This window comes from Camarhynchus parvulus, chromosome 3 (genome assembly GCF_901933205.1).
Source record: "Camarhynchus parvulus chromosome 3, STF_HiC, whole genome shotgun sequence".
NCBI lineage: Eukaryota > Metazoa > Chordata > Aves > Passeriformes > Thraupidae > Camarhynchus > Camarhynchus parvulus.
Window position 1 is genome coordinate 27374084 of NC_044573.1, and position 24424 is coordinate 27398507.

The 24424-nt window shown below is 40.2% G+C and overlaps 1 protein-coding gene across 1 annotated transcript in view; it reads right to left on the reverse strand.

The window, feature by feature from the left end:
* The window catches only part of PLB1 (phospholipase B1), a 93718-nt gene extending 72259 nt beyond the window's left edge, over positions 1 to 21459 (reverse strand). The window contains exons 1-16 of the mRNA XM_030945881.1: positions 21411 to 21459; positions 17794 to 17831; positions 16665 to 16728; positions 16131 to 16189; positions 14688 to 14719; positions 13763 to 13806; positions 12721 to 12805; positions 12196 to 12247; positions 10968 to 11054; positions 10423 to 10485; positions 9043 to 9125; positions 8177 to 8188; positions 6600 to 6663; positions 5856 to 5960; positions 4329 to 4418; positions 645 to 707 (exon numbers count right to left, since the gene is read on the reverse strand). Coding sequence (XP_030801741.1) covers positions 645 to 707; positions 4329 to 4418; positions 5856 to 5960; positions 6600 to 6663; positions 8177 to 8188; positions 9043 to 9125; positions 10423 to 10485; positions 10968 to 11054; positions 12196 to 12247; positions 12721 to 12805; positions 13763 to 13806; positions 14688 to 14719; positions 16131 to 16189; positions 16665 to 16728; positions 17794 to 17831; positions 21411 to 21459 — 990 coding nt within the window. The remainder of the gene's footprint in view (positions 1 to 644; positions 708 to 4328; positions 4419 to 5855; positions 5961 to 6599; positions 6664 to 8176; positions 8189 to 9042; positions 9126 to 10422; positions 10486 to 10967; positions 11055 to 12195; positions 12248 to 12720; positions 12806 to 13762; positions 13807 to 14687; positions 14720 to 16130; positions 16190 to 16664; positions 16729 to 17793; positions 17832 to 21410) is intronic.
* Between the last annotated feature and the right edge of the window lie 2965 nt (positions 21460 to 24424).

Sequence of the window (24424 nt, forward strand, 5' to 3'; positions counted from 1 at the left end):
GTCTGAAGCCATGTTCTAGATATGCTCTAGGCACAGCACCACCTCCTGCCTTAAACCTAACATCAAACAAACCATAAAATTCTATGTCTTTGATATTTTAATTGATGCTCAGAAGCTTTTGGATGCCAGTAATATTTTATCACTATCAAATTATTGAAGTCAGAGCTTAAATGCAAAAGCATACAAGAACCTGTACTTTGAACATGAGATGCTCCAATCCTGACTACTGACAGCTCCAGGGACTAAATCAGTAAAATGTGGCAGCAGAGGCAAATCACAGAAAAGCGAGATTATATAAAATATATGGATCCAATTTTATTGGTGACACAGATTTGAATATTGATAACACACATCATACCTGCAATGAATAAATTCAGATTACCTAGATATACTTTTGGCCAAAAAAAAATCTGACAGAGATGATTTAACTAAATTTAGTCAAAAGTTCTTTTTTTTCAGCATTTCATCTATAGAAAATAAAGACTCTGTGTCACTGAACTTTAGGAACAGTCCGTTTTTAACAGCGCAGTAACTTGGGCAAGCGCACATTCCCAAAAACTTCAGAAAACAACAACAGTACTTGAAAATTTGGAAATTCTGCAAAGACTAAATAAAATCACAGAATAACAAGGAAGCCCTTTTACCTGAGATGGACATTGGACAACTTTTGTGGCACCATAAGGCTGCTTCTGTCCAACTGGCTGCATCTGGAAAGAGAGAGAACAGAGGAATTGTACACATACTGTGTGGGGGAAGGAAGGGAGAGCAACAGCAATGCAAAGGCTCTAGTGCCTGAAGTTTTCTATCAGGATCATATACATATATCTAAATATATATATTTAAAAATTTCTTTTGCTTATTATAAATATTTATCTACGCATAATATACCACATGTATACCTACAAAAGCAAGGAACTGAAAACAAGTCCTCTCACGTGAGCAGACTGTCTTCCCATCATGACTAAAACTTCCATCCAAACATTTTGGCTTTTGGGAATGCTGACTCTATAAGTGTTGATTGTTTATCCTACCTTTCAGAACTGTTTCATTATCTACACTCTCACACGTGTTAGGCAACACCAAAAGGTGCTTTCCCATTCCATACAGAGACTTAATAATGTTTATGTTTGTTGGCCTTCTTGAAACAAGATGGAGAGGAGTTTATTGTAAGGAAGAATTATGGAATTATTCAGAAAATAGTGACAGCACAAAGGGACAAATACCAAAAATAATCACTTCACCTGTTCAGGCAGCTTGCTGAGCGCTAATTAAATTGCAATCACACACAGAGGAATTGGCTGAGGGTTTAGATCCCTCAGTGCATGTCTGCTCAGCTTGGCACCAGCAGCTGCCAGGACCAGCAGCCTGCACAAGAAACAGGATGCAAGGGACTGGAAAATACAACAGCAGCAGGCTTGATGTGACCAATACATTCTGTGCAGGAATGCTACATTCTATTTTGATTCTTCCATCAATAAAAATAATGGGAAAATTCAGAGAAATAGAGAAGAGGCTTACAGAGCTTATATTCTTTGAGAGAAACATTTGAACAGTCTGCTTTTTTGGGGGGGGCAGGTAGGGGGCAATAAAACTAATTTCCCTGAAATGTGCAAAATAATTTACGTGCAAAAATAAAAAAATGAAGCTCAGAGAAAAGACACATTGGGATACTTTCCCATCCTCCTAGGAAGAAACAAAGTAGCTATTTAGTCCCATTCTTAAAAGAAAATGCACTTCCAACACTGAATCATCCCACAAAACATGGGATACATACAATACAGTGTTTCTTGACTAGAAATTAAGTTCAAACAGGTATTAGACACTTGCATGTGTTGGGAGTTGGGTGACAAGAACAAATTTCTCCAGAAGGCAGTAAGTTCCAGCTGGCTCAGACACACTGCTCTCCCAGCACAGACTGACAGCTCCCATGCAGCTCAGCTGCACGGTCCTGGTCAGGGAATGGGGCAACAGGGCTGTATTGTGGCCACCAACCCTCCCCTGAATTCTGGCACATCTGTCATGCAGGCACTCGGTGTGTGGGTCTGCTCTGGTACTCAGCAGGTTCTCACAAACCCCTGAACACAGAACAGAGAGGCACAGGCAGCCTCCTACCATGCTGTTCACTTTTGGGTTCTTGCCTGGTTTACTTTCTCTTTTGGCTGCAGGATAGGCTTGGGTTTTGTTTCCATAACACAAAAAAGTGCCAAAAGACAAGAAACTCTTACTCTTATGAAGTTCTTTACATACATGAATGGGGCTTTGCCCTCAGATATATGTCCAGAGGTAAAATTGAATAATTTTGGCAATGCCTACGATCAGGCTCTCTGTGGAAAACATCAAAGCTGTCCAACTACACAGCCGACCTCTCTCAGCTTTTCCAATGTCATTTATCTGACTGTTCTCTGCTTAGCATATGAATTGCATTGGTCCTAGAGAGTTAGAACAGTTTTGGTCAAATATCCAGCCCTGCCTAGGACCAAGCCTTTAGAACATGATGGCTCAGCTCCTCCTCAGTCAGGCTGAAGTGCAGCCCTAAGGCCAATTGCCACTAGATTTTCAAGGTTTTGCCCTTTGGCCAATAAGCAGGCAATTATTCCAGGAAAGAGGCTGGTACCAAGCCGCAAAACAAGGTCTTGACAGCCTGGCAGAGAGCAAGAGAAGGTAAACCTCTGAATGCAGTTTCATTCTGCTATGTTTCCAGGTCCACAAGTCATGATTCTTGATTTTCTAACAGCTCCCAAGACTGTGTTATGGGTTTTTTTTTAATTTTTAAAGAAGTCAGCCTAAACTGTTGGCTAGATTTACCAGCAGAACTGGAGAGTCCTTTATCAGGCGAGGACACCTGCTAGTGCTTTTTATGCTGAACGCATCTTTCATATCTTCTTTTACATCACGGCAGAACACAGGCAGACAAGGCAATCACAGGCAGACAAAGAAGCAACCCTGAAAGGCTCCTTTCTGATGATTGCTACTGTACTCTGAAAAGTCCACTTAATCAAAGAGAAGTCAGGAAAAGAGATGGCAAAATGAGTTGAGGGAATTGTTACCACACAGTCTTCCTTCAAACCAGTGGCAAAATGTGGGTTTGCTACATTTTGCTCCTCCTCCAGTTCACCTAGGCTGTCCTCTCACTAGCGGAATCACCTCACACTGAGAAAAAACACTGAAATAAAGCAAAGCAGGTATTTGTCTCCCTTATGACAGTTCTGGTGGCTCCACAGCATGCTCACTGCCCAAGTCTGGATAACTGGCCCTGATGCAGCCAGCCTTAAAAGCACAGCTTCGTCTTGCTTACGGTTTTTCATCTCTGCTATTTTCACAAAATGCTCCTGGGCAATCAGAGCGACAAGAATAGAGTAACATGCCACAGAATGGGTTGCTAAAGGACAGAGCAGAGGAGAACAAATAGTCTTTGCAGAAAAGGATTACAGACAGAAAAATGAAACAGAGGGCATCTCTTTTATGATGGAAGAACTGAGGTAGGAACTGTGATGTCATCACAAGGAATATCACAGATAACAGCAAAGGAGATAAACTGACCCAGCACGGCTGTTCAAGGTTACCACTGCAATAGGTTATCAACTTTTGATTCCTCGGCTCCTACTAACTTAAACTAAAAGATAACATATTTTATTAAAGTGACTGTACTATTCTTGTAGATACATCATCAGGTGATGATAGAAGCCTCTAATAGAAGCCTCTTCCTGCAAATTCTGCTTCTTTAAATGATATGGGCTACAATAGCATTATTGCTGCTTGAAGTAGCATAAAAGAAAACAGTTGGATAGGACATCCAACTCTAGAGGACATAACAAGAGCTCCTCAAGGTTGTCTATCCCCTTTTCACTATGAGCAACAGCAGCACAAAGATGATGGTGAAGGACGAGACAGCAGTATAAGACTCATCAGTACAGCATGGTGGGGGATGCAGGATAGAGGACAGAGTATAATTGCTGTAATTTTAGATTAGGACAAGCCTCAGTCATCCTGTGCTGTGCTGTCAAAGAAGTAAGATTAGCAAAACCAGGATCTGTCACAGCTCATTTATTCCATGAGGCTTTCCAAAGGGCTACTTTGAAAACCTTTTTAAAAAGTTCTTAGTAGAAAGTACCAGCAGAGTGAGATTTGTCTTGTACGTGTAGGTCATTTAGCATTATTCAAGAGCTGCCTCCCTGCACAGCTGAGGATAGCAGTCATGGGATAGTTTTTGTAATTTTTTAATTCTTCCTTCCCCTGACTCTTTGCTACTCAAAGCCTGGCTCATACAGGGTTGCTACTAGTCATCCAGACCAAGTTCAGCAAGAAACAGTCTCTGTAGTACTGCTTACCATGTTGTTCCAGAGGCCCACAGCCATGAAAATGCAATCTTCCAGAATCTCTACTTGTGTCTTTGATGTGGTAATCAAATCATCCTTGCCCTGAAAGAGAAAGTACCTTGAGCATCATAAAATAATCAAGAGTATGGAAAGATTAGTTATTCAGTGACAGAAGTTCTCAATCCATAAAACAATATTCATATCCACAAGGAAATCAATCTTTGGTATTCTCATTAAGCCACTTTCCACTGATCCCACTTACTACTGGTGTGTCAAGATAGAAAGATGCTGTTTTTGTAAATGATTGCTGCACATCAACAGGAAAAGAAGAGCAGAGCAATAACACAGTAGAGCAGGAAGACATAGATGTGAACACATGAATCATTTGGAATAAACACTTCTAGTTTATACATGCCTTTAAAGATTAGAAACATGCAGAATTTGTCTTAAGCGGGCATGCTGAACTCTAAATGAAATGTAACTGCTGGAAGAGTTTGGAAGGTTACACATGGTGGCCTGCAGGCACACCACAAATCAGAAGAAATAAAGAATCTACCTATGACACATGATAGTATTTAAAGAAATAATAGAGCAAATTACTGACAGAAAAACTAATGGCATGAAAGTTAGAAGTCTGCTATTTGCATATGGACCAGCCATCTACAAAAAAAGCCTGGCAAAAGATGGCCCCAGTAGCAACAAGAAGATTTTGCAAGACAGAAAATCCTTTGTTTTCCAGGAAGAAGAATTTCTTCTCCCAATTCACTTTGTTCTGATACTGATCTGAGGGGAGCAATTGAATTACCTCAAATTCATGAAGCTATTATGATGATGCTCAAAAACCCAGACCATGAGTCATTATCAACCTATTCTACAAAAAAACACCTAATGTGATGGATTTTGATACCACACTCCAAGTGAGCCATTCTCCAGAAAGTAATATTCTCCCTCTTCATTGCCAGATCTTAGACAACCTTGACCCTTCAACTTCCCTTTAAGGACCACTTATAACAAAACCATGCCTGACATCCTAGGCAATCCCATCTTCATTCCCTACTGCCTACACCAGGAAAAAAGTCTGAGTTCCCAGACTCATTGCAGGGAAATAACTGGACTTTCCAACATAGTTTACAAACATCTTTAACTTTTGTCCCTCTACCCTTTCTAAATACATCACATTACCCACTTTTTTGCCTTTGTTGTCAAACACCTGAGCATAAACAGGGATGAATATGATGGTGATTACAAAGATATGGAAAAAACAGCAGCACTGACAGCTTCTGACATTTGCAACTTTAGGTGCAGAGCTGCCAAAGTTTGATTTATCCTGAAGCATAGCATTCAAAAACACGGGATCACTGACTGACACTGTTTAAATTAAGCTCTGCTCTCAGGACTTCTGTCTCTGATCCTGAGGTATGTTCTTCCTGTGCCTGACTACCCTTATCTTCCAGAATTACACAGCCTAGGACAGGAATAGCCTGCTGAATATTGCACTCAGTCTCATTCAGAAAGATGGAGCAGCTTGAGTTTACTCACCAGTCTGAGCAGCAGATTTCTTCCTTGGAGAGGAGGCTGAAGAACAACAGTGAAGTCATCCTTTTGATCAAACCTCTCAGACTCCAATAGTTTTTCCAAAGCATCCTAAATAGACAACCATTTAATGAGATAAGTATAATTGGGTAGAGAGTGTAATGTATGTGTGATTCATCAGGGCTTAAAGTACATTTAAATTATCCCCATCGCTAATAAACCACAGAAATAAATTGCATAATCCAGAACAAACATAGTAAATTAATGAAATCTTGTTACACGACAACTGGAAAAATCCTTGTAGCTATAAGAAAAATGGTTTACCACCATTTTCTTTGAAAAGGCAGCAAGCTTAGCAAGGCAATGAAGTGTCATGTTTGTTGCCATCTTAGCATGTTTAAAAGAAACTCTAGCACAACTGTCTTTGTCTTAACAGAAAATTTCCCTCTTCTAAATGATGTGGCATTTTACTGGACAAGATGGATCATTTCTCTGATGGGAAATGAAAAATGCTAGATTGCCAAAAGTTACACAGACATTTAAAACTCAAAGAGATACTAAGATTGCTCAGGTATAGATAGAATTTATTGTCAATGTTCCTGAGGTAAGAAATGGGATTGGGATTGCTATGGATATGTGATAGAAAGGCTCACTGTTATTCCTCCCTTACCTCCTTGCTTCAGGCCAATCTGGCAAATGAATAGTCATGTCTAGCAATATGAGAGCCAAAGAACACAGAAGATGCCATACCTGATAGGACAACCTCAGTATGTTATCATGTAATGTGGAGTGTTCAACATAATTACACTGATTCCTGCAGAAAATAATTAAAAACATGAAAGACATTATGAACTTTTGATAAACAAGGTGGATATCATGAATTCTTTTAAGACACTGACAAGCACATACTAAAGAGTAAATTGTTTTATTTGTAGAAAAGGCTATAAGGAACACACTAAGTTTTGATATAAACATAGAATTACATATATTCCCATATCCAGAGCTTTGTATCTCTTTTTTATTTGAAAGCCTAGTCAGTTGACAAGTATGCCAGACTTAGATTAGCACAGGATCTCACAAGCTAGCAACACGCTCAAGCTTAAAATAACAGCTGCACTGGTTTTCAAACATTTTCCTCCCTGTAGTCACACAGGAAAATTGAACAAACTCAAAATACTTCCACAGGAACTTTTTCTTTAGTATTTGACTTGAAGACCTGCATGTAGAAATGTGGATGGAAGCTGCAGAAGGTTATACATGCTAAAGGATGATTGGCACTGTCAGATTTCTGACCTGCAAGGTGAGATGGGTATACTGCATATTTTTGAAGCTAGCTGGAGAATTCTGAGAGTTCCTAAAGGTGTAGATGGTAACAATATAAGATACACATAAGATTAGTCAGATTCCAGCAAAATATACTCCCTTGAAATTTCCTGGAAGGACTGGAATCTTAAAATTTTCTGGGGGTTTGCAGATATAAGCAATAAGTATATATCAGGATCCTTTTCACAGAGCTCTAGCTAAACCCATAAAATGAGAGTTCTCTGATAAAATGCTATTATCACTGCGGGTGAGCAAAAGAAATATGAATTCAGGACCAGAATATTACTCAAGCCTAACAGAGGAATCTCATAAAATACATGAAGAGAGTTACATGCCTAAAAATAGAGTTCATGCATTACTTTGAGTGCAGATGCTTCTAGTTAGTAAAAAATTAGTAAAGGAGGGAACTTTAAACCCCGTTATGTCCCAAACTTCAGTGCCTAAAGTTAAGGCATGGGACTAAAAGTGTCAACCACTACTATCCTCTTTGACTGTTGAAATTTCCCATTTTGGTATGGATTTGTATTTTTCTCTCAAAGCACAGTTAATAATGAAAACTAAGTAACCAAATGCTGGAGATCTTTATCTGGGATAGGATCTGGGACTGAGGTCGTCCAACAAACTAGTGGGAGCTGTGTTTATCAACCAGATAAACACAGCTATGAGAGCATGCTGACAATAAGAAAGCGAATTGCCCTAAGTACAAAAGGAAATATAATAATTCCTCGGAGGAAAAAAATAGATCCATTTAATTTTATTTTTAAGGCCTTCAATACGTGGCAATGCCCATATTCCTAAACACATCTTTTCCACATTTCTCACATTTTACTCTTTCATGTTTGTGCAGAAGAAATAAGCTAGAGTGCCTCATGCAGCCACTTTTGACTGGAGAAAGCCTCTCCTCTCCTTGTATTTGTTAAGTACATGGTTACATAGCAGCCAGACCTCTTCCCCCATTCCATCAGAACATCTCCGAGGTTGTATACTTGTAAAGCTTGTGAAACACTTCAGGATGACTATATTAGTACATATGGTGTCCTATGCCACGAGCACAGGGAAAAAAATTACTGTGGAGTAAGACAAAGTGTAATCTCACCAGCTGTATACTACTCTGTCATAGCTGCTCATGTGCACACTCCTACTCCATGCTAAATCGGGACACAAACTACTTGTGCTTTTGTTACAAAGTACTGAGCAAGACAGAGAAATAGATGCAGTTACCATAAGGAACTGACAACTTGGATGTTCTCTACCCTAGCATACCCTAAGCCCAAGTAGAATCTTTCCAATAGCCTAATAATGTCCTTTAAAATCAGTTGCTCATTTTGTGAACATTGATATGTAGAAATTTAAACTTTTGAAGCACCTACAGAGCTTCTGACCTGAGAGTTGCAGAACAAAAGTATCACTGAATAAAAAACTGGGGGTAGCTAGATGATGCACTTTTGTGACCATAATCTAAGTGGTGGGTCTGGCTGGGATGGAGTTAACTTTCTTCAAAACAGCTCATATGGTGCCATGTTTTGGATTTGTGGCTAAAACTGTTAACAAATCAATGCTTTGGCTCTTGGTGAACAGCGCTTGTACAGCATTGAGGCTTTCTCTTTTTCCTTCCTTAACTCTGACCCAATATTTAAATATGCTGTCCAATTTGATTTGATTAAAAGCACTAGATTCCTAGTAAAAATATATCTTTCAGAGAGAGCATATCAGAAACAAAGTGAAGACTTGGAATCTTTTACATACTTTTGTATTAAGGGCATAAAAACAGTTCAGCAGATTGTATCTCAGTCATAAAGTCAGTGCATATACATAGGTATTTGCTGAACCCCGGCAGGACACAGTGACAAAAAGTTAAAGAAACTGTTACCTGGAATTACTGTAATCTTGGCATGCAAGAGAGGCAGTTGTGAGTTCAGTGGAATCCACTAGATTTACGAAGGCCTTGGGAACCTGCAGTAATAAAGTAAAAATTATTCATGCTAGATTTGCAATTAAAGATCAGCAAGCAGCAATTATAGTAAATTACGTATACAACTTCACGTGTATTACTTCTGGCCTAGGATTCTGCCTACATAAAGTCAATTACCTAAGTCTTTGCCAGTTCTGTCCTGAACCCTGATCCTATGCCTGCTATCTAGGATCATCATTTATGAAGTGCTTGTGACCATGCTTTTTTGACTGAGACATGGCAATTCATTTTACATAACCAAAATGGCCACCAGCCAACTAAACTGAACTCAAATGAACTTGGGACTATCATTTTTGTGGCAACATAGCAATGCAAAGCTGGGCATGAAACATCCTGCATAACAGCACAAGCACTCATGCAACCCACCACACCTCTCCCCCATGCAGAAAGTAGTTTTTCATTTACATAATGATATTTCACTTTCACAAGTGCACATAAACAGATTCTGGAAATAATAGTGGAGAGAATCTGAAGAGAATGTGTGGGTGGAATTTCCCCCATACACAACATTTGTCGAAGTCAGTTGGAGAAAAACGAGTGGTTGTGGTCTGATGCAACTAAACTGTAGCAGGTTTAGAATATGCTGTAGGCCTTCAATGCAGCAAAACAAAATTAATGGAAGATGCTATTGAAATAATTCAGTTAAACAATTTATAGTCTGCTTTAGTAGAAATCTATCCTCATCTAGTCTACTATCATTAGTAGACCAAGACACAATGCAGAATGCTTCCCAGAAACCATCCTAGGTAAGCAGATAACTCTTAGCTCAGCCAGCTAGAAGACCTTTAGAAAGGCTGAGATTCTTAAATTAACACAAAATAGGAAAAAGGTTTCATATATATATTTTAATGGATGTTTTCCCTGGTCTGTAAAAGTCATCACCAGGGAGTTAGCAGCCTGTACACTGCCTAGCTATTCCAAACCAGTCATTAGATACCAGTTACTTTGACCAACAACCTGTTAAACATAACTTTCAGACCTAGGCAGATGTACTCCAATTTTCACTGAAATAATTTAAAAAATACCCAAAGATTGAGTGGTACATTAGCTTGTGTTGCAAAACAGAACAGTTACCCATCCATCCTTTCTGTTTGTATGCATCAGCTTTTTAAAAACGGGAGTAAAATACTTAGTGAAAACAAACAGAGCCAGTGGGTTGATGTTAATAAGACTGGTGTTCTAAGTCATGTGAAGAGTGATATAAGCTCTAGTCTAGTAGGGGAGACTGGAAAAATACACAAAGGATTCAGCTATTCAGGGTTGATGAATACATCTTACCTTCTTATACAAAAAATCCAAGACCTTTGTAAGTTTTTCCAGGTTTTCTGATATGCAGTTCTCCTGTAAACGAGATGAGAAAGGCCATCAAAATTAGTAGAAAAAAGTTATCCATTTCCTAAAAGTCACAAACTCTGTGTATTGAGCTGTGTACTGAGGGTTATTAAGAATCACTCTATTCTAAATTCAGACTTAGCCAGCAACAAGTAAATAACACGGGAACAAATCTTTTAATTTAACTGCCTATAAATAGAGAACCTGACATATTAAAAAAACAAAGACAGGGATAGGGAAGAAAAGTATCTTTATACTTGAAGGAGGAAAACAGATGTTCTACTAAGACATCTCAGACTAGGGATGGCAAATTAAGTACACATGTTTATAAATACAAAACACATTGTGTGCTAGGAGCTTACATCATGGATTGAGGCATTCCAACATCCCAGACCTAACTACTCCTTTGGTTCCCTATGGCAGAGAGCAGAGTATGGGAAAGTGTCTTAACTACCTGCTTTGACTGCTAAACCACCCCACAAAGCACTTACCTGTTGTGTGGAAGCATAGGAGGAACATGAGGTTTCAGCACTAAAAAACACTGTGATCAGTTTCCAGTCATTTTGGAAGTCCATCATCTGGGAGAAAAAAATAAAGGAATCAGATGACAGGTGATCTATTTGCTATTTTCCTCTCTCACACACAATTTGCTGTGGGTTCAAAATCAGCAAGACCAAGCAGTAATCCATGGCCCAGTCCTGGCCATCTTGGTCCCTTCCTTTTGACAAACCACCCAGCTTTTCCTTAAAGGACACAGCAAATGAATGGTTAGGCATCAAGTGCTGCAATTAAAGCTGAACACACACCTACAAGAAGCTCAGGATACAGCCTGAAATTGCTGCTGCCATAGGAGACTCTATTGGAAAAGATGGGCATGGACAATTTAGCACAGAACTTGATATTGTCTCTTTCCATCACTGCTGCAGCTTGCCAATGGGATCACTGTACATGAACTCCTGAGAAGAGGTCACACTAGTGCGACAAAGACTGGAATAAAACATCTGAGAGCTAGAGCTCTGCTCAGCTGTGCTGTGTTTATTAGGCAATGCTGTACAATCCTGAAGATCCTTGGTTAGAACCACACAGTTCCACAAACACACATGTTAAATCCCTGTAGAGCAAAGAGGCAACAGCAGAATGGCCTTGGCAATTACATTTTTCCATTATTTCAAGACTATTTTACAAAATAACCTCATGGTTAAGAATAAAGGAGAAATGAATGCTTAAAGCTCCAGGATGGGACCTAAAAGCACTCAGCCATGAGCGATAATTCAAGCTCTCACTAGCATCACCAAAGCTTATTTAGGTCTTTATTGGCCTTTTTGAAAATATGTTCCTAAAAGACCAAAAAGGAACTGAAGAGACAAATACTGAGAATTATTATTTTGGGTTGACTTCTCAGAAACACTGGCACAGTTACAGAGTGTAGCTAGCAGAACTCTCACATTTTTAGCCAACAGAAAGCAAACATACTGGCTTCCTTACCAAGCTCTTCAGTTGCTTTGACAAAAGTAAAAAAGGTGGGATACTTCCAGAACAAAACTCTGCACTTGAAAAGCATAGAATTGATTTTTATTTACAATAGAAGTCTGTTAACCTCAAGAAATGACATTTTCTGTTTTGAAAGTTTTTTGAGTGCTGTTTAAGTATTAAACCACTTTTGTGCCTTTTTCTGCTTCAACACCACACTTTCTGAATTGTTCTGTGCTTTAAACAAACCTGATCCACTTTCATGAGCTCCACTATTTCTTCAGCTTGATGCAGGAGGTCTCTGAAAAGAAGAAAGGAAGAGAAAAATTATGAAGGCATTAGTGATGTTAAAGCTTTGGCTGATTTTTACCATTGAATCAAACACCTTTTGAGGATTCAGGTTGGATTAATCTTTTCCTAAATGTGTTAAGATTAGACAATTGACTGTGCTACCCAGAGAGCTTTGGGTGATTAGCTCATATTCAGCTACCTGATGACCAGACATGTGCACTTAGATGAAAACAGCAGCTTAGTAGGCATACCTCAACTTCTATTTGAGCCAAAAATTTGTTTTGCAGCTATAAGAGACCTGATGTTAACTCAGGTGTTACAGACCCCAAAGCAGGGCTTTGTTCCTCCTGATTCTGACAGGTGCCAATTGAGCCACAATGACAGCCTCTGCCAGTACTGAGCACAGTGAAGTGCTCCAGCATCAAAGATTTCCATCCTTCCCCTTGTTCACCAACTGCCCAGCCAAAAGCCCCTCAGACTCACCTGGCTTGACTGCCCGGCATCTCTCCTGCTGTGCCAGGTGGAGGGGACACAGGTAGGACCGAAGGGTTGAAGGCGCTAATGAGAGCTGAATGACATACCCAAGTTAGGAGATTTCTGCAGCCAACAGACTGCTACTCTGCTGATTCATTAAACACAGCTGAACTAAAACAGCACCAGAACCTGTGAAGTCTGAGGATCTCTTGGCAAGCACAAAAGGTATGCCCAAGCCCCTCTGCAGCTGTTTTTCTTGGTTCTATTCCTCATTTGTGAAGTGAAGGCTTGATGTCTGAGTTTGCCTCCAGACTCGGGTCAAAAACCTCTGTCCCCATCTCTTGTCAGCCACAAGTATTGTAGGTGGGCTTAAATAGAAGCAGCTGTAGAAATGAAGATATGGGGAAATGCTGCCCAGGGAGACTCATAAAACGCCAATGAGTTGCCATATTTTAAACCCCTTTTACAGGGAAATAGATGTCACACCAAGGAGTTAGGATACTAGGAAGATGATGCGGAGGGCAGGACCCTGGAGCTATGTATTACACAGCATTTCAGTGGGCATGAAACTCTTACTTGCAATACCCCTTAATCAAGTAAAGTCTGCTTTCAGAGACAGCCAATAGGCAACAAATTCCCAGATCTGGCTCATCTGTGGCAGTCTCAGTATAAATTCTAAGCGCGTGGCAGTTCTGGGCAGGCAAACCACACAAGATTTCACTGGGCCAGCATGGGCCACAAGCACACACCAGCAGAGGCTGTGTAGTGAGTAGAAATAAGAAGCCACAAACCCCTGTTGGGCATTTAAGAATCTTGCAGCAGTCTGTCACACCCCTTCTTCACTGCAGTTTGTCTACCCAGACAGTCTCTTTAAAGCCATCATGGACAACGCAAGCTGGCTGAGTTCATGTCCCCAGGTGCACCACTCCTCAGACTTCCCTTACAGAATGCCTGTGCTGCACCTGCTCTGCAGCCCAGCAGAGCCCTGGAGCTCCTGCCAGAGAGCTGTTAAATTAATTTGCTGAAGTTTTAGTGTGACAGCAAGACGCACCTGCTAAAGTTGCCACGCTTAGTTCAAGGAAGTTATTTCCTGTGCTATAGAAAGGGAAGAGAAAACAGGAAGTTCTTGTTAATCCATTTCTCAAAGAAAAATTATATTACAGCACAGCCTCAATTTCTTATTAGTTATGCTGCATCTCAGAGTGAAATTCATGGCAGCTGTTGCAAGTAAGAATGGGGCCTTTCTTTCCCCAAACTGTCATGTCATTGGCTACTGCTGAGTAAGAACATCGTCTCAAATCTCAGTTTTTTGTGTCTCTTTACCCTCTGCATGTTGCAGTACTTGTGCTTGCTTATACATAGGTGTAAGTGATGCAAGGGCCTCTGTGTATAACCACATACAAGTGGACACAGATGTTTTTAAAAAACTTAGTCTTTCAAGTTTATCTGTGTGGTGCTAAATCCTCATCCGGAAGGCTGTGACTCAAAAGATCTGCACAGACCTGCAGCTACAAGGTTTAGCCCTATGTTCACTCACTGATTTGGATCTGCTAAAGGGGCATGGAAGAAGGAAATGGCATAAAGCTTATCCATGAAGCACTGGGAATCAGCCAAGCAGATTAGGTATCAGTAGTCCAGGGTATCTGGACTACTGAGTTCTTTCTTAGCTCTGATAAATCCCTGCTTTCTAATCTCTAACTAGTGAATTATTATATTTACTGCCTAGGATTTATCACACAGCAATGATTCTTAATCAAGGGTATTGCAACCCTAAGGTAATTCTATATCCTGCATAAGTACAAAATTTGTTACCAAAGGACAGGGAAAGTTTCAGTGCCCCAAAATCCTTTCTATTTTACATAGGCTTTTTTCCTCCTCTCTATAAAATAAAAAAATTGCTTGGGCCTAACTCCTGCACGGTGATGCTAGAGAGATTAGGATAATGAAACTTATAAAAGCTAACTATTAATTCTTACCTTTGGAGTAAATCCTCACCAGATCCTGGTGTCTGCGAACAAAGAAGTATAATATTAATTAAAGTGTAAACTAGACCTAGATATGTTGTTCCCCTACCTGTTAGAGATAGTATTGTTTTCTACATACTCTTCTCCATTGTGTTGTAATCACTCACAGACTTAGATTATTTTCCAGAACTTCTCTATTACAATGCATTTTCATGATCTGGTAATCCTTTCTTAGTTACTGCTTTCATTAATGATTTTTTTTACATGTGACTTAAAACAGAATTTGTTTCATTGAAATCAAATTCCATAAAACAAAATGCTATTCTAGACCAAATTTCTCTGGATCTATTCCTACTCCTTTTCAACAGGGGACATAACCTGAAGTCATTTAGATAATTTACGTAGATGACAGACAGAAGAGTGTCTGTTAAAAAGAAACTACATCAATAGAGGAACTTCACTGATTTCAGAGAGTTTAATGAGGAAACAGTGACAGAGATGTTTGCTCTAGGAAAGCAAACATTCCCTAAAAGAAGATAATTTACATGTTTTTCTATGACACCCCCACAAACAACAAGGACACCAGCACAAAGAAGACTTGTTCCAAAGGGCCATGCACCTGATATGGTTGAAGAACCCTTGCATTCAGAACAATAAATTTTTTCAAAAGAGAGAGGTACTCACAAGGAGTCCAGAAGTGCTGGTTTTGTAAAGGAAAAGTGTGATATATTCATGGATACTATCTCAAATTTGATACTTGTTTTGTAATGAAGGAGACTCTCCCCCATTTCTCACAGACACAGCCTCTCCAATGGCTATCAATTTTTGCTCTACAGGCATTTCTACACTTCCTCAAAGCTTGAGAATTGTGATTAAATGCTTTTAATTGGGCCTCAAATCAGTTTCAGATATTCACTTCCAACTATTAAGACAAAAAAAGATCATCCAAATCTAACTATATTATTACAGGCAGGAGAACTTTACCCACTGATATATGCAGCAGAAACATATCTTTGTGATTCTTGTAGACCTTCTGCCTTGTAGGTAGGAAACCAGTTTCCACAGAATACACTTCATAAGGTGGAAAATCTGCATTTCTCAACAATTTATATTTGTTCCAGTTTGAATTTTCCCAGCATCTTCTTCCAGTTATTCAGTCTGTTATGCTCATTGTTAGGAAAATCCATGCACTCTAATCAAATATCATGGTTCTCTGCAAGAGCACTGTGATCACATTTCCTCCTGCACGAAGTCAGCTGGCTATTTTTAGACACAGGGTACATTGGAACACTGAACAGCAGGTATTTCCAGCCATTTTTTCACCAGAAGTCTTTGATGCTTGTGGAAAGATTGAAGTCCTGAACACCCTGAGACTCCAAACTACATCATCAGCTGACTTCGTCATCACAACAGAGGAAATGGGTCACATTCAGCACATTTCCTGCTTGTACTTACTCTTTGCAAACTTCCTATTGCAGTGACTGCTTTAATGTCAGCTGGCCTTAGAGCATGAACTGCAGAAAAGCAAAAGATTTCAGGTTATAAGAAAACTCAAAGCAGTAACCCCAAAAGAAAGTCACATTCACCAGTATATTAAAACAAAGTTGGCTAAAATGGTAACAAGTCTATACTGATTGCTTTGATTGGAGGTTTTAAACTAGTCAGAAAGCATGAGAAACTACTCAGGTGTTCAGCAAATACTTTGGGTGTTTAGAGGCCCTGAAATGCTCAACCATCAAGCAAGAAAAGATCAAAAAACACTGCTGGGAATGACTGAAGTAATAGTGGCATCTCTAATTACCAGTTGAAGAAACAAAGGTAGAAAAGTAATCACAAGTGGAACAAAAAACTAAGGAGTTTATAGAGCCTAGCTCCACTTCAGTCAATCCCATACATAGGCATCTTCACAAACAGCTGATTTCTGCCCCAGCCCATTCTCAAATAACTTTGTGAAGGAAAGCCTCTGCAGAGACAATACCAAATACAAACCTGAAGATGAAGGGGTCTCAGGGAACATCGCCTGCTCACATGAAAACTGCAAGCTTCTTAGAGCCTTAGACATAAACAAATAAATATGGTTGATTGCTTAGATCTAACAAGGAAATTTGTTGAATGAGGGATCCTACAGGCTCCATTCTCACAACCAAAATTTTATTCTTGGTTATGAGTGAGAATTACACCTCTGTTAGAAATACATGGGAACACAGATCTGGACAGCTGCATTTTTCAGTTAACTCTTCTACAACTTGACACTTTCTGCTCAGTTTTCTTACTGGCTGCCACAGCACTGGGCCTGAGCAAACAATGAAATGTGCTGAACACATCCTGCCACATCCATTGCTGCAGTGACTGCTTAATCTACTGCAGGCATCTCTGTGTGCCAAGGGGCACCCAATTGACACAACAAAACGTCTCCAATACATAACAGGAAAGCAGAATGAACCAATTCTGGCTCCTTAACAACACCTGGCCAGGTGATCAGAGAAGGCAAGGATGTGAGTGATGTTATTCACTCGTGTGAGAGACAGCTCAGTACCAGCAGGAACATTGTTTAATGCCATCCTATATCCTTATGCCAGGCACAGCCCAACATCAAGTGCTTTAAAGGGACACGAAAGGCAATCCTTGCCTCCCCAGGTGACTTGGCAAGGGGTTCCCTCATCACAATGACCATGAGTGACTGTCTGACCATCCCTAAAGGTGAAATTTAGATAATGACAAGGGCCACCAAGGTACCCACACACTCCCTAGTGCCCAGCTGGAGGACTTTATTGGTGCAGACACTTTGCACTGTTACAAGGCAAATAAAAGTTTAATTCTGTGTTTCTAAAAGAGCAACAGAGCATCTAGGAACAAGTGCTAACCACAAACGATGTACGTACAGGACGTGCAACCTAATAACAAACATTGCTTGGAGAAAACCTCATTTCCTGATTGTGTTCTGTAATCTTGCAGCTGCACTATCACATTGCTGACTCACTGGCTTTGCATTTCTTCTTTGCAGAAGCAGTTTAGAGCAACAAGCTGTATTCTTTCTTCTTCTGCCTGCCTCAGAGGAAGCAACAGCTTGACAGGTATTGAAAACAGAAAAAAAAAGAAAGTTGTACTCATACTTTACCTCTAGCTTCTCATATTCTTCCTGATCATCTGCATTACCTTAAAAATGTTAAAGAAAGGGTTATGCTATATTTTTTTTTACCTTAGGGAAAAAAAGCTTCACAAGACTTAATATACCTAAAAGCACAGAATCTGGAGAGAAGGCACCTTTCTCATCTGCCCTACTTTCCAAAGATGAGGCTCACCCCACCAACCAGACATATTTTCTTTGATTTTGTATACTAGAAAAAGCTTTTAGCTATTGTAAGCAGGTGAGATCTCTTGAAATTTATGGAATGCAATGAATTTATAGCAATAAGTGATGAACTTCTTGTGGATCCCCTCAAACAACCCCATCCTTCAAAGGCCTTCCCTACCTGTTTTCCTCTTCAGCACATTTCATACACTGCTGTAGTCTCATTCTGTCCAAATTTAAAGTAGTTTGAACATGTACTAGGTGAAACTCCTTAGAAAGGAGCAATTCACATTAATCTACATCTTCCACAGTCAGGGAGCAGCGTAATGCTGTTGTGAGTTTGCCATAGTGATACAGAAACAGCTGCAATTTATTCTCTTAGTAGAGTGTTGGCAGACAAAATAGCCTGTGGAGCCAGGCATGTAGATGCTTCAGTAAACATTATTCTCTTTCCTTGAGCATACACTTGGATTTATGCAAATATAATTTGGTTTATTCTAAAATTTCCACAAAGATAGTCACAAAGCCTAGGTCAGCTGAACTTCAAAGCTTGCTGTCAGCTGTTCTTGCTTGCCCCACTGAAGCCATCAGCATCCAGCAAGTCCTATACAGAATTAGAACAACTGTCCTTTAATAGTCAGGAGCTATTTTTGGAATATTTAGCCCTGCTGAGTACTTCTGGCTTGTACACCTTTCTTTCCGTGTCAATGACAGAGTAAGAGCTGAGCCAGCTCAGTCCAGCAGGTGAGACATCCTCAGGTGTAGGGCAGCCAGTGGTGCTCAGGCATGAGCTCAGCATGAGCTATTTGCAAATTTATATTGTTTTTACACTACTTTGTAGAAGGTTGAGAGAGTTTCCTGGCTGTTGTGTGACATATTTTTAATGTTTCTGGCTATTCAATCTGTGGGTTTTGATGATGCTTTACTCAGGGCAATAACCAGAACTCCAACTCTGTTTGGGATACTGGAGGCAAAAGCAATGAGGGACTTGTCTGCATCACACAAATCTACTGCAGGAGCTCAGTATCTGAGAATTTTAACACTAACGTCAACTACATTTGAGAATAGTTCCTTAGGTTACATTGAGAGAGAAAGAGGATCCAGTCCCAGTTTCCACGACTCAGGAAGTGGGAGGAACAGCTTTAATGTGTCAGACTGAACAAAATCCCATACCTAGTCTGGGACTTTGCCTCAGACAATATCCAAATGCAGATGCTTAAGCAAAGAATAAGGAAAATACAGTTATATTTCCATTTTTCTATCCTCCCAACTATCCGTACTATTGTGCTCCCCGAGCAAGCAATTACTTAATGAATTCCCTGGCATCTTTCTTCCACAGATTTGCCTATTTATTTTTCTAATACTTTCATGTCTTTGGCTTTCCCCAAGAACTGTGGCAAAAGATGCTTCATCATTCTATTACATGTTGAAAGAAAGTACTTCTCATTTGTTAATAACCTGATTGTTTCCCTGTTCTCTTGCAAAGAGTAGTCATTCCCTTGTTTCTGCAAAATTTGCCATTTTGCATGCACCTGCATGTCTTCATCATATACCTACCCCTTTTTTTCCAGGCTGAAGAGTCAGTTTCTCTGATCTTATGTTGATTTTTTTTCCTAAGTCAGACCACTCTCCCCCTTTATCCCCCTCCTAGGTTTTAACACATTTTTGTTGAGATGAAAAATCCAGACCACTATTAAGATGCAGGTGAACCATGGCCCTGTACACTGCAGCAGCAATGTGGTTTTTATGCTGTTCTCTTGCTAACTGCTGAAATAATTTCTCCTAACTGTCACTAGCACTGATGTCTTCAGGCAGTTGTGTTCTGGGGTCAAGCAGTATCTATTCAGAGTCCACCATAGCACGCACATAAATAAATAAGAGTAATATATAAGGGGAAAACTTAGTGCAAATTTTCATTCTGAACATCCTGAACAGCTTTGCATCAGCAAGTTAGAATACACCCTTATCCAGATCACTTCTGAACATGTGCTGAGCCCACACCTCAACACAGATCAATATGAGCATCACAGTTAATAAAATGGACATGTTAATGTTTCTGCTTGGCTCACTCCCTTGGGTGGATATCATCTAGTCCTGGCAGTTCTTTTACTATTTGTCATCAGTCTGTTCAAGGATTTGGTTGTTACTCTTCTTGTCCCCTGTGCTGAAAGGCTTGGAGGGCAAGGCCTTTTTTAAGCTGTTATGCAAGGACACCAAAGACAAAAAGAATTTGTCAGGCTTCAGCCTTCTTTTATGCATCAGTCAGTCCTACAGACTCCATGTTTCAGAAGAATTTGGAAAATGATTTATTGGTTTTCATTCCTTTAAAAATGATTCATTGTTTCTCTTCAGATTAATTTTTGTCTTAGCTGATTAAATTTTAACCCCTTTGCTTTTCTTAGTTTGTTTTGGATTTACACTTTCCATAGGATGACTTTTTAAACTCCTGCTACTCCCAGTATTATAGTTACTTCCTTACTATACCATTGAATAATTCTAACTTATATTTTCAATTTTCTTGACATAAAAAAGAAACTATTTTTCAGACAATTCTCCCAAAATTTGGCAGAAAAATTCTAACTAACTCCCTCCTCCCTTGCTCTTACAGTTAATATGTTTCAACAAACAATTCTTATAGGCTGCTATCAATCAACATCTTTTTTCCTGGATAAAGTTTTCAGAGGAACTGCAGCCACCGTGCATATTTTTCACAAAATTAAAAAGCCCAGATGTTATAATTTCTTCTGCTTACTTCAGGAACCAAAACCTCCCAACAGTTTATTATTTATCAGAGCACCTTATAATCCTCTGAAGATAGTGATCATCACAGCCTACTGCTAAGGTAAAGCACTATTCCTAGTTATCTTTATTTTCTTACAGGCAGACACCTGAAGCACAGAGCCAATAAAGCCAAAGCATACACAGCATTTTCAGTCTTGAGCACCTACAAAACCATCATTGGCACCAAACATGGGCTTCAGAGATCAAGTATAAGAGCTCCCCCCTACCCTGAATATTACAGAAATCTGAACAATGCCTGGAATGCCAGGATGCTGACTAACCTTTCACTTCATCTTCTATCACTGAAAAGAAGATGATCATAGCTACGAATTCAGAGAAAGCCTCTGTTCCTTGCTTGAATTTCTGCACCATTTTGGCACAGATCTCCCTGCTAGTTTAATTGTTTGGTGATGTTTCTCTCACCAGAATGCTTCAGTGCGTAAGACATAGTCTATCCCCAGAACAGTGCAAACCAATGAACACATCTTCATCATAAAATGATCAAACATACCCAAAACTGCATTTAAGATCACAGTTTTACTCACAGATTTTCTTCATACTGCTTCTAAAAGTCCTGCTATACGCCCACTTTGCAACAACTAAAAATAGAGGTTCCCAAATACTGTGCAATGCAAATTTTCAAAGGGCCTTCCAAAACTTACCTTCTGAGGAGAGCAACCAAAGGAACAGCACACCTAACAATAGCTTCATGGTAACCACCTCTATGAATGATAATCCTGGAGTGCTCTGTGTTAGATGTTAAGGCTAAAAAGAAATTCTCTTCCTTTTTCTCCTTTATACTTTAAAAGCTGATAACTCAGCAGCCATAAAACTTATTAGCTTCTACCTTTGGAAAGCAAAGTGACGATGATATCTCATTTCATTGCCCATCCCAGGGTCAAAGAAGGGACAGCTTCTCTCACTTTGTTCAGACAGAGGTGGCCATTTTTCAGGAGAATTCTCAGCAAATCTAAGGACCAAGATCACATGAGTCAGCTTCCAGCAGGGTCAAGGCTCTTTCAGGCAATACATAACATATTAGTTTGGCATAAGCCTGCCTCTGCCAGGAAGGGAAGGAGCCTCTGCTCCTGAGGTGACAAGGACAACTGAACCCTACGCAGCAGCCCACACCCACCCAAAGAGGGAGGTTGTGCTCTTCCTTTCGTCTCCTTCCCTACCTGTGCTTTCTTGCCTTCAACCAGGTTCACGCTGGGCCTGTTTCTCTTCCGCTAGTTCCTCTTCTGGCAGATTCTCCTCCACTGGGTTGTGCCTCAGCAGTGTTTGCCATGACAGAGCAGTGCCAGACAAGCAGGATCAGTAACTCTGCCCTCACACTGCACAGGTCTCCAAACCCCTTGCTGTGACACTATGACAGTAGCAGTCACTTCAGCAGAGTCAAAGAGCGTGCAGAAATGCCAGCGAGGCTGTGATACAACAAACACTCCCCAGTGAGACTACCACTGCGCCTCAACTACAGCACCAGGGTCAGACCTCTGAAGGGCAGCCTGCTGGCCTCACACAAAACACCAGAGTGACCTCTGGCCTCTTCTCAGCCCACAGACACCCAGACAGAGCTCCTACATGAATAATGGGAGTCTGCTTAAGTAAAGAGCTTTAAATGCTTAAATAAGCCACTAACACACCAAACTCAGGCAGTCTAACCCATCCTTCAAAGAGGTTTTTGTTTATTTTGGCTTTCTGTTCTTTCATGATAGAAATTGGACATTCTTTGAAGGAACATGCTGGAGGTAGACCTTGTGCTCATTTCTTTTCAAAAACCAGGAATGCCATATTAATTCTGAACATGAACAGCTATTGTTCAGAGCAACATGCAAGGAGGAATGTACATAGACAGGGGAAAGCATTCCTCTACCCCCTGAATCTCCACCCTCAACTCAGCAAAAGCATACCAGCACAAGGGGCTTCTCGCCTCAGACACAGCTGCATGTTCAAGTCTGAGAGGGATGAGCTCATTCTGCTTGGGGGTCTCACACCTCAAATAGTCTGACACCCAAACTCCTTTAACCAGTAAGGTAATGAAAAGTTAAAGTTTTACTCACTGTCAGGGCACAGTACCACACCAGCAAGCCCTGCCTGGGCTGAGCTGCAGTGGAAGTCCCAAGCAGCTGGTCAGCATGAGGGAGGTTCAGGTGAGGCTGCTCAGCACCATTATCACCTCTCAGTCAAGGTGGCATTTCACAGTCTCAGCATGGATGGGAGTTACCTTTGGTGGGTTTTGTCACTACATCCAAGGGTCTGTGGCTGGTTCACTCCTCAAGGGAAAGCTCCCGCTATCAAAAGTCTGAGAAACAGACTTCTTGAAGACCTAGAAGTGTTTAAAACCTCAGAAAACCCCTTCCTCATTGTACACCAAGAAAAACATTAAAAGGAAGGTAGCAATAATTCATTCATTTGCCATAAACCACAGATCCAAGAGTAAGTTTAGCCTTTAAACACTGACATGTTTCAGAAGCAAAACAGCTTTAACTTCAAGGCTTGTAAATCTCTTGTAAACACTCCTTCTCACCACCAAAGGATCAAAATAGCTCCTAGACTGAATAGCAAATAACAAGTGGCAACAAAGATCAAAAAAGTTTGCAAAACGGAGAAGAGAGAATTTTCTATTGGATATATAAGGTGACAGAGACAAATTAAGGCTTCTACATTACTGCAAGGACAAAGCTAGATGCAGCTACAGAAGGCAAGTAGAGTTCCAGACCATAAACCAACCCTCAGCTGGTGGTATTTAGGGAACTGCACCCATGTAGCTGATTGCCTAATGATCAACACAGAAGATCTTGTGTCTTCCCTAAAGTGCCTGCTGCTGCTCAGGTGGGACAAGGAGCTAGCTAGGCCTGGTAGTTAACCCTGCACGAATTGTGTGAGTCTTCTTGCTGCTTGCCCTGGATGGAGAGGGCTCACAACTGAACTGGCACAGAAGAGTTCTGAGTGAGATTTGGTGGTGAAAAGCAGAAGCTTTGTGCTTTGGCATGTTCTCAAGCAAAGGACCTGTTTCACAGGTCTACACCCAACCTTTTGTGGTGCAAAACACCACAAAAAAAAAATAGTTACAGTTTTAAAGTCAGCAACACCCAAACAGATACTCAAACAACAGGTGCTAAAGCATATTAGCCAAACTCTTTGGTTCACTGCTGCATTTTTAGGTGGCTTACAATATACCTAAAGTGTCCCGGTATGGGAGCCACAGCTGGGAAAGCCATGGTTTTTTTTTTTTAGCTTGTCTTTAAGGTTTTCCTTACCTCCTCTGTTAAACAGGGCTTTTTCTGGCATTTCTTTTATTCATACAGAGTACCAAAACCCAAAAACTCTTTCAACCTATCCATAGGTCCTCACCTATAAAACCACTGTTTTAAAATACAAATAATGAAAGTGTGGCTGCACATTAAAAGAAGAAAAACCCCAACAATAAAAACAAACAGACAAAAAACTCCATAGCTCTTGACCACTCATAATTAAACCCAAGATGTTTGTACTTGTACTGAGTAAGTTAGGGAAGTAGCTTACTCAGTTGCTAATAAGCAAAGGTCATATATCAGCGGATAATACTCTTGCATCCACAAAACTATCATGTTACACAGGCATAGCAGAGGACTTCTTGTGGAAGTACAAAGCAGACCCAGTTTCCATTTCATTTGAAGATAGAGCCTGTTTGCAA